Source organism: Furipterus horrens, unplaced genomic scaffold (genome assembly GCF_987537825.1).
Source record: "Furipterus horrens unplaced genomic scaffold, mFurHor1.1.pri manual_scaffold_4, whole genome shotgun sequence".
Classification (NCBI taxonomy): domain Eukaryota; kingdom Metazoa; phylum Chordata; class Mammalia; order Chiroptera; family Furipteridae; genus Furipterus; species Furipterus horrens.
In genome coordinates this window covers 194,121,427-194,134,086 of record NW_028327174.1, presented here as the reverse complement: position 1 = coordinate 194,134,086, position 12,660 = coordinate 194,121,427, and the positions used below count along the sequence as shown (strand labels likewise).

General features: G+C 57.2%; 1 protein-coding gene across 9 annotated transcripts in view; it reads right to left on the bottom strand.

The window, feature by feature from the left end:
• The window catches only part of DAB2IP (DAB2 interacting protein), a 182,887-nt gene that overhangs the window by 28,879 nt on the left and 141,348 nt on the right, over positions 1-12,660 (bottom strand). Inside the window, exon 1 of one of the 9 annotated variants that reach the window (XM_090274673.1) lies at positions 12,138-12,419. The exons of 7 other annotated variants lie outside the window; for them this stretch is intronic. In XM_090274673.1, coding sequence (XP_090130799.1) covers positions 12,138-12,307 — 170 coding nt within the window. In that variant the 5' untranslated portion in view covers positions 12,308-12,419. Of the gene's footprint in view, positions 1-7,204; positions 7,254-12,137; positions 12,420-12,660 lie in introns of those variants that run through there. One more of the 9 variants, XM_090274674.1, reaches the window with a different exon arrangement.

Below are 12,660 nucleotides of genomic sequence, written 5' to 3'. Positions count from 1 at the left end.
GCCTCCTCTCCCCCTCCCCTCAGTCCACACGCTGGCAAGATGCACTCCCCAGCCGGTCCCTGACCAGGCATGAACTTCCTCCCTGCTGAGGGACCATGCCCACTGCCCACGCCTTCCTGAAGGCGCATTACCTTCCCCCGATGTTCTCTGCCTAACAGAGCCTAGTCTCAGACCAGAGCTCACACTCACACCGAGGCCGTGGGCTGAGCCCCGTCCACACCCCTTGCCCACCTGTCTGCTCACCTAATTCTCACCACAACCCATCAGGTGGACTGAGGTGCCACACCTCAGAAAGGCCAGGCGGCTTGCCCAAGATGGCATGGGTAGCCAGAGGTTGAGTGTGATGTGTACCCCGTTCAGCAGAGTCCAAGACTAACGCCACCAGCGCAAGGCTCGTCTTTCCATCTCCCCATAGGCTACGGGTGGAGAGAGGCCCACACCCTGCTGGCCTGCTCACGGACCTGCTCATTCCAGGTCTGGGAGGAAGAGCCAGAGGGACTGGCTGGGGCGGGGCAGCCCCTGCCCAGGAGCCCAGGATCCGTGGGCACAGCACAGCAAGGGCAGGGGCAGAGCTGTGGCTGGAGATCCCGCCAGGTCCCAACAGCAGCTCATTGTGAGGGCCTGGAGCAGGAACAACGGGACATTGTCCCAGCTCAGCAGTCTTATCTGATAGCCTCCCAGCCAACCCATGAGCAGTTTTTTTAACTCATCCTTTTTTCTCTTAAAAGGTTAGTGACACAGAAGTTTAGCAAATTCCCCATTATTTCAAGGAGGGAGGAGATCCCAGGAAAAAACCTATAGTTATCAAAGAGCTCTATCTGAGATGGGGAGGATGTGCCCAGCGATGGGTGCGGGGGGGGGGGGGGGGGCGGATAGTTGAGAGTGGGGTTGTACAGCCTGGAAAGCAGGAGGCTCAGGCTCACCCTCCAAATCTGAAAGGGGCAGAGGGAGCTGCCCTGCATGCCCCCATGGGCAGGGCTGGGGCCAGGAGAGCTGATTACAGCTCAGTTAGAGCTGTCCCCAAGTGGGCCAGGCCGGTTTGACTTCAGAGGGAGGATGCACCCCATCTCTGGAGGTGTGCATGCAGGAACCGGGAGACCCTTTTAGACACACTGTGGGGGAGGGAGATGCCTTCACTGCTAGGGGGCTGTTAGGAGAACAGGCCAGGAAGCCAGTGCACGCAGGCAGGCAGTGGAGTGAGCCCAGGGAGTGCACGCATGTGCGCAACCCCACACCCCGCACCCTCCTGCAGATGGGAACGGGCAGGAGGGCCTAGTGTCAAGGGTGCCCGGCTGCAATCTAGTCTCCATTCTTTATAAAACACGCAACCTTGACTGTTTAAGTCATTCAGCTCTCCAGACCTCAGTTTCCCCATCCATCAGTGGGAGGAGGACATCTCCTCCTCAGGGGGCTGCTGGAAGGACGGGCTGAGAACATGGGTGTGATGTGGGGCTGAGAACATGGGTGTGATGTGGGGGAGACCAGGGGGAGTGAACACTGGTGACTCCGTCAGCCACCGTGACAGCCCCAGTCCCCTTCTGTCGGTTCTACGCCTGCGCCGCACCGCCAGGCACCACTGCAGGAGCAGAGCCAGCTGTGCACAGGCTGAGGAAGGATGCGCACACTGTCATCGAGGCTGATGTTCCCAGGGCAGACGACACTCCTGACATTTGGGGTGACAAGGTAGGGACTTCCCAGGCCATTCTGTTTCTTCTTTCCTCTACTCAAATCCCTTACCTTCTCAGTTTTCCCCATCTGCAAAATGGGACAAGTTCTTTCTACCCAAATGCTGGGATGTCTCAAAAAAATAAATAAATAAAAAATAAATTAATAAATAAATTTAAAAAGCCCTTAATTTTCTGAAGTGAAAGGAAGAGAGAACAAGGTGCCTGGGAGTGGGTAGTAGACCCCACTGAATAGACCTCCCAAGTACACAGTCCCCCGACGCAACCTCCCACACATAAGCTGTGTGGTCCCATGCCACTGCCCACTGCCACAGCCAGGCCCGGAAGGGGTAGAAATCCTGGATAAAGTTGGTCTTCGCAAAGGAGGTGCCCACCCAAGGGCTGGAAGGACCTGTGGACTCTGGCGTCAGGTCACAACGTGCCAACCATCCAACCGTGCTTCTGGCCGGTCAGAGATGGGCAGGTCCAGGAGGCTGTGCTGGAAATCTGCCCACGGGTCCTGGCATACAGGCAGGGAAAGGGCGCTGACCTCCTGGGAATGCAGTGGCAGGACACAAACAGGACAGTGCCCCACCCAGAACACCCGGCAGAGCCAACTCCCCCCAGGCCCAGCCTTGCCCTCCCGGCCTGGGAACTGGCTGCCGAGAAGCCCAGCGCTCACTCCTGGCCCAACTGGGGTCCCAGGGGAGGGGAGAAGAATGCAGTGGCCTTGGGGCTCCCGGGGCCCTGGGGAGACAGAGCCTGTCCTTAAAAGGCAGGGAGGCTGCCCGCCCAGCCTGGGAAGGCTTCCTGGGATGACAAGGTTGAGCCTGGAGGCATGGACCCTCCAGGCCCTGGGGTTCTCTCAGTCCAAGGCAAGGGGGTAGGCCACAGCAGTCCCTGGAACCAGTGGGACCCTGTCCCCACACCCATGCTGAGCCCTGGACTGGAAGGGGCCTGGTCTACTGCCTTCACCCTATACCTGGGAGCCGGTGTTTGCCCTTGACACCACAGGGCTGAGCTGGTGAAGAAGGGTCCATGCCCTGGCAACCGAGAGAGGAGGACAGGGTAGCTCCCAGGGGGGCCCCCAGAGGCTGACTGGGCGAGCTGCACCGCAGCAGCCTGGACTTAGCAGCCACTTACACTCAGCCATGTTACATGTTATAGTTCTTACCAAGGTGCGCACATCAATGCCCAACCTTCTCCCAACCACCCTGCACAAAGGGCGGAGAGGGAGAGTGGGAGCTCAGACAGGCCTGACAGGCCACACACACCCCAGTTAAGTTAAAGGATTCGATGAAGGCAGCTTTAGGACGTTGGAGGAAACTGAGGCTGAGAGAGGAGTGGCCGGGCCGTGTCACAGGGTCCAGAAGTGACAGCTGGGATCCCAATGGCCAGATCACCTTCTGTTGGACTGTCCTGGAACCTACTTCACATAGAGCCAGGCCTGGAGGCCGGGCATTCAGCAGCCCCGTGGCCCAGCAGGCTCCTGGCCCGGGGCACCGTCAGTCTGCCGGTGACCTTGGACCCACAGACTTGCCGCCTGGCCCTGATCGGCTCCCTCGCTCGCTAGGCTGCTGCGGTCTCACCTGCTGAGCTGCCTCAGGAAGCACCACAACCCCGCCCCACAGTGCCAACTCCCTGCAGACTAAGGGGCCCTATGCTAACTACTACACCTCTTCCCGCTGCCACCACCCCTGCAATGTCAGAGCGATCCCTCATTGCTGCCTGCTGGTGACGTGGCCCTTGAGGCCTGAGGAGAGACCAAGGATGTCGGGATGCAGGTTCTGGTCCCAGAACAGACTGTATGCCAGCCCTACCCTTTCCAGTATAATTCTGCAGCCTAATGGAGTTTTTAAAAAACATTCTGGAACACATCTACCTCCCTACACCTTATTTCTTTGGGGGGAGGGGGGGTGGGGAGGTGGCAAAGGGCACACAGACAAAGAAGAAACAAAAAACTTTCCATCTAATCCCGCAAGTCCTCCTGCAACCTGAATAACTTTCGGTTTTTAATCAATAGCTGTCAGACTTGTCAAATTACTTTGGGGACCACAAAGCAGTTTTTAAACATTCATAAACCTCAGTGGAACAGCGAAGTGCCCTGAATTTTAAAAGAAGAGAACCTGAGGAACACTCATTGAATAGGATGAGATTTGGGCAAATCGAAAGTTAGTTGAGGGCCACGTGCCCCTACTGCTTCTGAGTGGGGATAGTTCTCCACCTGCTCTCTGGTCCTGCCCCAGCCCCTCGGAAAGATTAGAGAGGGTGATGCCCTCAGTCATTTGGGGTAGAGCGATGCCCACAGGGGCACAGCATCCAGGACTCAGACCCCAGCCTCATCCACCCACAACCCTGACGCCATCAGCCCCAGAGCGGCCCACTGCCTACCCCCAGCCAGTTCCTCTGCTGGGACAGTTGAGTGACCGGCCCAAGGTTCTGTCCAAGGTGTCCCTCACTGTGAGCTCAGTCTGTGTCCTCCTCTCCCTCCTCCTCACACGTGGAAACACAGCCCTTGGCCCCACAAGTCACACCACCCAGTGTGGGACTGGTTTCTGACTGGTTCCTCCACCCCCATGAGAAACCATAAACACCTTCGACAGCTGCCTCAGGCCCAGAGGACTCCTGACCCAAGTTGGGAAGGATGATGAAATCAAAAACAAATGAGCTGAAAACCAAGGACTTCCACCCCTCAAGGAAGCACACAAAGAAGAAACAAAAAAACTTTCCATCTAATCCCGCAAGTCCTTCCCCTGTGACTTTTCAAATTCCTCCCAGCTGGGCTCCGCCGGCACCCATGGAATGGAGGGCGGGGGCAGAAGCAGCATCTCCCCCTCAGCTCCTCTACCCAAGACCCAGCAGCCACGCCATGTGGTCTCCTGGTGCTGTGTGAGCCGTTCACGTTAGTGTGACAACGTGACCTGGGGACTGCCCTTCCTTCATCAGGCTTCCTTGTCAACCAAGGACTGGACACTTGTCAACGCAGCCCCAGCTGGCTGACAACTAGTCAAAAGTGGCCAGGCTGCCTTCCTCAGAAACAAACACATGTAAACATAACACATGGCGACGTGGGTCACCTTAGTTAACTTGTGTGCCTCGGTTATCCCATCTGTAAAATTGGTGCTGCGGGGGAGCCCAGCAACAGGAGCCCCGGCTCTGCCCTCCTGGAGCCCTCGGCCCCATCCTGCCCTGTGCCGCCCGTACGGTTGCTCCTGGCTTCTCCCTGGGCCCGCTGACATTCCCAAGATGCCTCTCACTCCGCCCGGCAGGCCCTCCCCACAGGTGGGCTCTCCTAAAACCTCTGCCAACGGACCCACCCGCTCCCAGGCAGGCCACAGAATACTGCCATCTTAAGCAGGCACCTCAAAGCCCCCATTTAAGAAGAGATGGACACGTCTCGGAACAAACCCTGGCACCTTAGGTTCCAGCCCCAGCGCTCATCTCTGGCCCTGCTGCTTCTTCAATTCAAGCCATCATTAGGGGCAGAGGGGCTTTGTGGCCCCAGGGAGACAAGAGGCAAAGACGGGAGAAAAGGGGTGCTGGGCCAAGGGAGCACAGACCTGCAGTTGACCTCTCCTGCACCTTGGCCTCCTCGGCTGACAAACGGGGCTGCCCTTACCTCCTGCCAGGGCCTGCTGGACGTTCACTATGCTAATGCCCCTACTCCTGGGCCAGTGAGTACAGCACCCCAGTAGAGTTACTGAGCATCTCCAGTAAGCCAGCACTGAGCCCCGGGGCCTTGGGACCCCCGCTCCCCATTCCTCCCAAAGCCCGGTGTCTGCGAGTCCCAGTGGGTCTCAGAGCTCAGCTTCCCAGACTGCCACCAGCAGGGGACAGCCAGGAACATTCAACAGCAGCAAAACAGGAGAGAGTGGTGCCGGCAAGACACGAGCTCCCAGGCCACCAGCAAAGGCAGCGACTCAGAGAAATGATGTCCAGGGAAACGGGTGGGGCTGCTGAGTCCTCTTGTCCCTGGAGGACAGGCTCAAAGCTGCCTGCGGTCCCTCCAGTGCCTGCCTCACCCACACACACCAGCTCCTGCCCACACGCCCAGGAGGCGCACACGGCAGACACTGGCTCCACACTAAAGACACCCACACCTCTGACCCTCCCGTAGCCCAGCCGCCGACTACAATGAAGACAACCGAGGCTCGGAGACTTCAAGGGCCTTCCCAAGGCCCAGACAGTCTATCAGACTCCAAGAGCCCACCCTCTTTTCCCGCCCCTCGAAGGCTGACTGTAGGATAAGCTCGCTCTGTCATTTGCCACCTGATCCATGGGATTCCAACCAGCAATGCCACACGCTTCAAATACAGCTTCCAAGGTACAGCCCAACCCAGTGACACCAGCTGTGCTCAGCCCCATCTGGCTCCAGTTGCACTGGGCTGCCCACCCCCATGGCTGGCTCAAAGACCACGACCTTTGGAGTGCCTGCCCCTCCGGGGACATTCCACATTTCACCAGGAAGTGGAGACTCAGAGAGGTCCAGCAGTGTGCCCAAGGTCACAGGGCACAGGTACCAGGATGGGGTTGGGAGCCTGGCATCCGGGCTCCAAATCCAATCCCTCTGCACTGCCTGCCAACACCTCGGGCTTTCACCAAACCAACAGAAACTGTATGATTTCAGGTAACTGGTAGGAACCCCGGGTCACCAGAACTGTTACCTTCTATTTAGATAAAATGCACAACAGGCAAATCTTTTCCCCTGTCTGGGAAATGGGGAGAAGGACACCTAGCCGGTAGGAATCTGATCCACTGCCAGCCCCCAGCAGCGGTAGGAAGACTGGCCAGGACCAAGGGACACTTGCAACAAGCCAGGCAGCTCCACCATTGCGCACAACCCTTCCACAGGGAAGTCTGCAACAATTTCTGACTTCTCAGAGATGGGGCACTTTCCCAGTCAAGGCTGCTGCATCGCAGTGACCTGGCTCCTGACAACTGTCTCAAATATTTAAACTGGAGCAAAACACATTCCAGGCCCAGACACAACCTTCCCGGTCTTCCACCACCCCACCCTGCAGGCCTGCGGGCTGGGGAGCCGGGGTGGAGATGACAAGGCCCCGAACACCCACACAGCCCCACCCAGCGCCGCACAGGGCTGGGCCACTCAGAGCAAAGGCCAAGCTCCCCAGCTCGGAGGACTTTCTTGCAGGTCCGAGCATCGCTGCGTGTGAAGGGAGCCTGCCCGTCACAGAGGACATTGGGCCTGAATCAACCGACGCCGATTCCCTCGCTCTTCAGCAACTAAGACAGCCACAGCACTTTTTGTTTCTTGCTTTTCGGCGGGGCTGACCTAACTGCTTCCTCATCCTGGGCTGGAGGCAGACGGCTGCAGAGGGGCAGACGCCGTCCCTAGGGAAGGCCTGAGGCCCTCCCAAGGCTGGCACCTGTGACAGCCCCTCTCTGACCTGCGGCTCCCACCCATCTCACACAGATGGGCCTGGGCCCGGGACGCTGGTCAGTGGCCCTGAGGCTGGCGGCTTCCCTCCCTTCCTTCCTCCCTGGCTTCCCTCATTCCAACCTCTGTTCAGGCCACTCACCATGCCTCAGCGTGGCCACCAAGCTCACCAGGCTCAGGACACCACGAGGCCAGGCCGGCAAGCCGGCTGCCCGCCGTTCCCCACTGGGCCCAGCCAGTCCAACCCAGCTCTGGTCCTGGACATACCACTCCAGCCCTGTCCGCTGGGACTAATCATGGCTAGTTAAACAAAGGCTAAGTTCCAACTCTCTGTAATGTGCTTTTAAAGGAACAGTGTCCCACTTGGGCCAACCGGGGCCTTAAAGGCACAGATCCCTTTTTCTGTATAGGAAACAGGACATCAAAAAAACAACAACAACAAAAAACCCCAAAGTCATGATCCGATTGAAAGCCTTGGACTTCTAAGGAAGACTTTAGATAAAATGAACAACAGTAAAATCCAAATTCCACCCAAATGTCCCAAAGAACCCCAAAACAATGGGGCTACATCTTAAGAATGAGAGTAGAGCCCTGGTTGGTTTAACTCCGTGGACTGAGCGCTGGCCTGCGAACTGAAAGGTCGCCGGTTTGATTCCTGGTCAAAGCACGTTTCTGGGTTGCAGGGCAGGTCCCCAGTTGGGGGCGTGCGAGAGGCAACCAATCAATGTTTCTCTCCCTCTGTTTCTCCCTCCCTTCCCCTCTCTCTGAAAGTAAAAAAATAAAATCCTTGAGTAGACACAGCAGCCGTTTTTAAGTACTCACTTCGTGCCTGGCACAGAGTTTAGCCCAGGCTCATCATTCCTCACAACCACTCCAAAAGACAGGTGTTAGCTGACCCCACCGCACAGAGGAGGGAGCTGCAGTGGGCAGAGGCTCCCGGCCTGCCCAGGATTTCATGCAGTCTGCAGCAAAGCTGGGACCCAGCCATGTGAGGTCAGCCAGAGCCAGGGTGCTTTCTCCCACCGGCTCCCTCCCACTCCCAGAGGCCCGGCTTCTCCCAGCCGGGTGCCTGGGCCCACCTCTTCCATAGCCACTAGCACCTTTCCTTCATGGGCAAAAGGAAGGGGGTGAGTGAGGATGAGGACTCACCTGTCACAGGGGCCCCAGCACTGGGCTTTCACCTGGGTATATGCTCTCCCCACCCTTCTTTCATGCAGATGAGAAAACTAGAAACCATGAACGGAGACACACAGTGCCCTGCATAGGTGCGGCACTTTATACCAAGGCCCTTGGTCCCCTCCTCCTGAACAGGCTACATGTCTAGAGGAGGTGGCATGTGCAGGGGAGCCCAGGGCTTCAGGCTCTCCTGGGGACCCAAGGCTCCAAGGGAGGGCAGGGCCTACCCAACTGCCAGGTAGAAGGGGGCAGGGAGGAGGAAAGGAAGAGACTTGATTGCCTGGGCCTCAGTGCCTGGTCTAACGAGCCCTCCAGAAAAGACAGGCCACTTCCTGGCACCTGGAGCAGTGGGGCGGGCAGCAGACACTGTATCAGACACTGCCCTCTATCAGAAAGGCCAAGGCCAGGTGGAGTCCTCAGGTCTAATGCTCCAGGGGCCAGGCCATTCCAGGATCCACCACCCTAGTTGTTTCCACTGAGCCCCCAGTCACATAAGCCGGAGGCCATGTCGCTTGATGGTTAAAACCACAAGCGCTGAAGCCAGACGTCTGAGTTCAAATCTGGACGGTGCCGCCTGCAACTTTGTGTTCTTGGACAAGTCAAGCCACCTCTCTGGGCCTCTCTCAGCTGCCCCTTCTGTAAAATGGGCAATAATAATAAGATAATAAGGTTTAATGTCACCGGACGGCTGTGAGGAGTCAGTGAGTTACAGAAAAGGCTTGGCTCAGAGTGAGCGCTTAAGAAACACCTGCCCAATCGGTGAGGGTGAAGGCGGCTGCCAGGCTAGGCTGGGAGGCACAAAGCTGGAAGTCAGTGTCCTGCATCATAAACCTGGGCAAGTCATTTTTCTCTGGGTCTTAAGTTTCTTTCTGTAAAAAGGAGGGGTTCCAGTTGGGACCCTCAGTGACCACCACATAAGACCACCCTCCTAGGACCTCCCAAATACCTGCCCTCCCCCGCAGAAGGAGTCAGGCCAGAAGGTCATAAAGACAGAAAGGCTGGGCTGTGGTCCAAATCCTTTGAAACCTGAACTTGCCTCCATCCTACCCCCAGGAGAACTGATGTCTACAGGGCAGGGGAAAGGAAGACAGGGCACAAAGCCACTCTGGCTGTCATCAGAAGGCAGCATATATGCCATCTCTCCAGGTGGAGCCCAGCCCCACCTCGGCCTTCTTAGGTCTCACTCTCCCCACTCCTCAGTGATGGGAGGGAGGGGGCGGGCCTCTCCTCCCCAGGTGTCCCCCAGGGTCTTCGGTGCAGCTGAGCTCGCTCTCCTGCGGGGAGCTGAGCAGCAGCCACACCAGCCACCCTACACCTGCTGCTCACACAGCCTCCCCTGGCTCCAAGGGCCGAAAGACTTGACCAGGTTCAAGGCCTGCCGCCTTCTACCTTCCCGGAGCCTAAAGCGACCAGCATGTGCGCTGAGAGAGGGGAGGGGGAGCAGGGACAGCGGGCAGGAGGCAAGCCCTGAAGCTCTGGCGGAGCCCCGGCCGCAGGACTCCAGCGCCTCAGGCGCTGCCACCACTGCCACGGCCGCTACCTCCTCACCCACAGGGTTAATCAGTCAGGGAGGGCGGGTCTGATTTGGCGGTTTGCAGGCCTGAGCTGACATTCTGGTTGTGTTAGTTAGCAACCCTGAGACCCGAGACCAGAACGTCTCAGCCCTCGCCCACCCTCCTCAGCTTCCCAGGCGGCCAGTTGTCCCTGCACTTCACTCCCTGCCACCTCCTTTTCCTGTTCACACACCTGTCCTGGCCCCAGGGGTTCTCCTCAAGGTCCTCAAAGGCCTCCACGTGGCCAGACGCATCCTCAGGTTCTGTCCTCTCCTTACTCAAGGGGGGTCAGCTAGCTTCTCCAAGAAACCCAGGCCCCGACTCTGTGGGGTCCCTCCTCCCTCACAGGGCACTGCTGCCATTCCTGGGACTCGAATTGCCTCCTGTCCAGGCACAGTTTCTCAGGCTCTGATTTGGGGGACTCCCCTTTAGCACACTTTCCTTTGGTGATTTCATCCACTCCTTAGCTTTAAACACATCTGGTGTGCTCAGACTCCTAAGTTTCTATCTCCAGCCCTCCCCAGCCCTGAGATCCACACTCACGGATCTAAATGCTGGCCTGACGTCTCCTTGGACACCTCATAGAATCTCAAGCCTGAAATATCCCAAGTGGAGCGCCAACTCAGTGGGTAAAGCCAGAGTCTCAAAAGCTAGGACGCCTCCCTTTCCCTTGGGCCCTCAGAATCCAAGCCACCTGCAAATCCCATTGCCACCTCCGCTAACATCTCACACCGGTGTACTCCCCAGTTACCTGCCCAGGCAGCCTCACTCCACCCCCTACTCTCTACCAGGGAGTTACACGGACCCTTTAGAAATGCAAATCGATTGATGACTTAACTAAAACCCATCAATTACTCCAACCAGCACTCAAAAGAAACTCCTTCCCAGGGGGAAGTCTGGCTGGTGGCCTCCCTACCCTCTGACCTCATCCAGCAAACCCCCACCTGCCACCTGCAGCCTGGGCTTTCCTGCCTCAGGGGACTTTGTACCTGGCGGGAATTCTTGTTCCACCTATTTTCGAAAGGCTGCCTCCAGGCATCTTTTGAAACTCAGCCCTCCCCCAACCGCCCCACCCCCATTACTCCCCACTGAAACACCTGGCTTGCTTCCCTCATAACATCTTGCTCATTCAGCCAGCAAATATTTAAAAGCAAACTATGTGCTACTTTTTCAGGCACTAGGAATCCAGGTGCTGAACCACACAGACAAAAATCCCTGACTTAGATTTCAGTGAGGGAACGTCACCCAATCTGGAGTTCCTTTACTTATTCAGGACTACCTGTCTCTCCTGCCAGAAGGCAAGCTCTGTAGAGCCAAGAGCTCCGTCTGTAGTATTTCTGTGTCCTAAGGGGGAGGAGGGATTGGCAAGTGGCAAGAGCTCACAAGTATTTAAAATAAGAATGTGCAAAACCAACAGGGCAGCAAAGGATCCAGGCCCAGAAAGACGCAAGAAGGGGTCCAACCTTCACTGCCTCCTAAGGAGATGCTTCTCACTGCACCCCCACCCCCCGCCCGGGGGGCGGCCTCAGGTGAGCAAGGAGCTTCTGCAGCCCCCAGCTTCAGTTAATTCCCGTAGAACAGAGATGGCTGTGGGCCTGTGCAGTCAGGGAGGCTCCTTGAAGAGGTGAAATCTAAACAGAGCCACTGCCAGTCCCCCCTCACCCCCACCCCCAATCTAGAGAGGGGGAGGAAAACAAATTTGTGTTTTAGGACTCTGCTGCTCTTTTTCTAGTAGGAAAAAAAGAAACCTTGCTCTGAAAAACACTTTACTTTTCATTAGTGTCTGGATCAATAAAAGTTTTAGGAGTAAAGCTCCTCTCCTGCAATACTAACCGTCAGAGAAACAGGCCAGGATTATTAAATCTGTGTCTAGCAGCCCCCCATGGCTTCCCCCTTCTCCTCACCTGCGCTGGGAGCCTCAGGCTCAAGAACAGGACAAGGGTCCTCATAGGCAACACAGCTTGAGGTCAAAGGCCCCCCTCACAGCCCACCTTGCCAACCCACCAGTTCCCTGGGCATAGAACACCTTCCAGGTGCCCCACAGCCTCCTCCCCATCCCCACTGCAAGACTTGAAGCTCCCAGAGGGCAGGGCCTGATTCCCAGCAGGCGGAGGACGCCAGTCTAGCAGCCCCAGCCCCCACCTTCACTCTTCCTCCCAAGCCCCTGAAGGGTCTTGGCCGGCTGTGGACCATCTCCACGCACCAATGAGGCCCTGGCCTGGGGATGGGTGGCATTCCAGGGCTGGGCTCCTAGGAGAAACAGCCCCACACCCTCCAATCGCCATCCATGGCCCACCGGGGCAGGGAGCTTCCTGTGCCCCTTGCCCCACAGAGCCACCCACAGACCTTGTCGATGGGAACCCTGGCCTCTCGGCTGACCCAAGCCTGGGCATGGGGCGCCCGGGAGCCAGATCCAGCTTGTGTGAATGGGCGGGCCTCCATAGAGCAGATCCTCTGGCCCGGCCCAGGATCTTGCTGAGGTTGTCACTGAGCAGTCCAAGACCACAGAGGCTCATCCCCAAGGGTGGTGTGCATCCAAGGTGCCACTCCAGGCCAGCATCAAGGGGCGTGCCCAGGCAGGCTTCCCCTTCCTACAAAGCACACGTTGAATCTGTCTTCCAAGTTGAAATTTCACAAATGACTTAAAAAAAAAAAAAAAAAACAGCGATGACAACATCTAGAGATTTCCGGGTCCTCCAGAGAACAAGTGGAAAATTACAGTCTTCGACACAGGTCACCATATGGCACAATGTCCAGGTCCAAGAAGTCTAGAAAGCCGCCTGTTAAGTCACTTTCCAGCCTCAGGGAAAGGGTTCTTTGGGTCTGGTGAAGCCTCAGCCTGGAGAGGTCCCTTTCAGGCTCCTCCCCC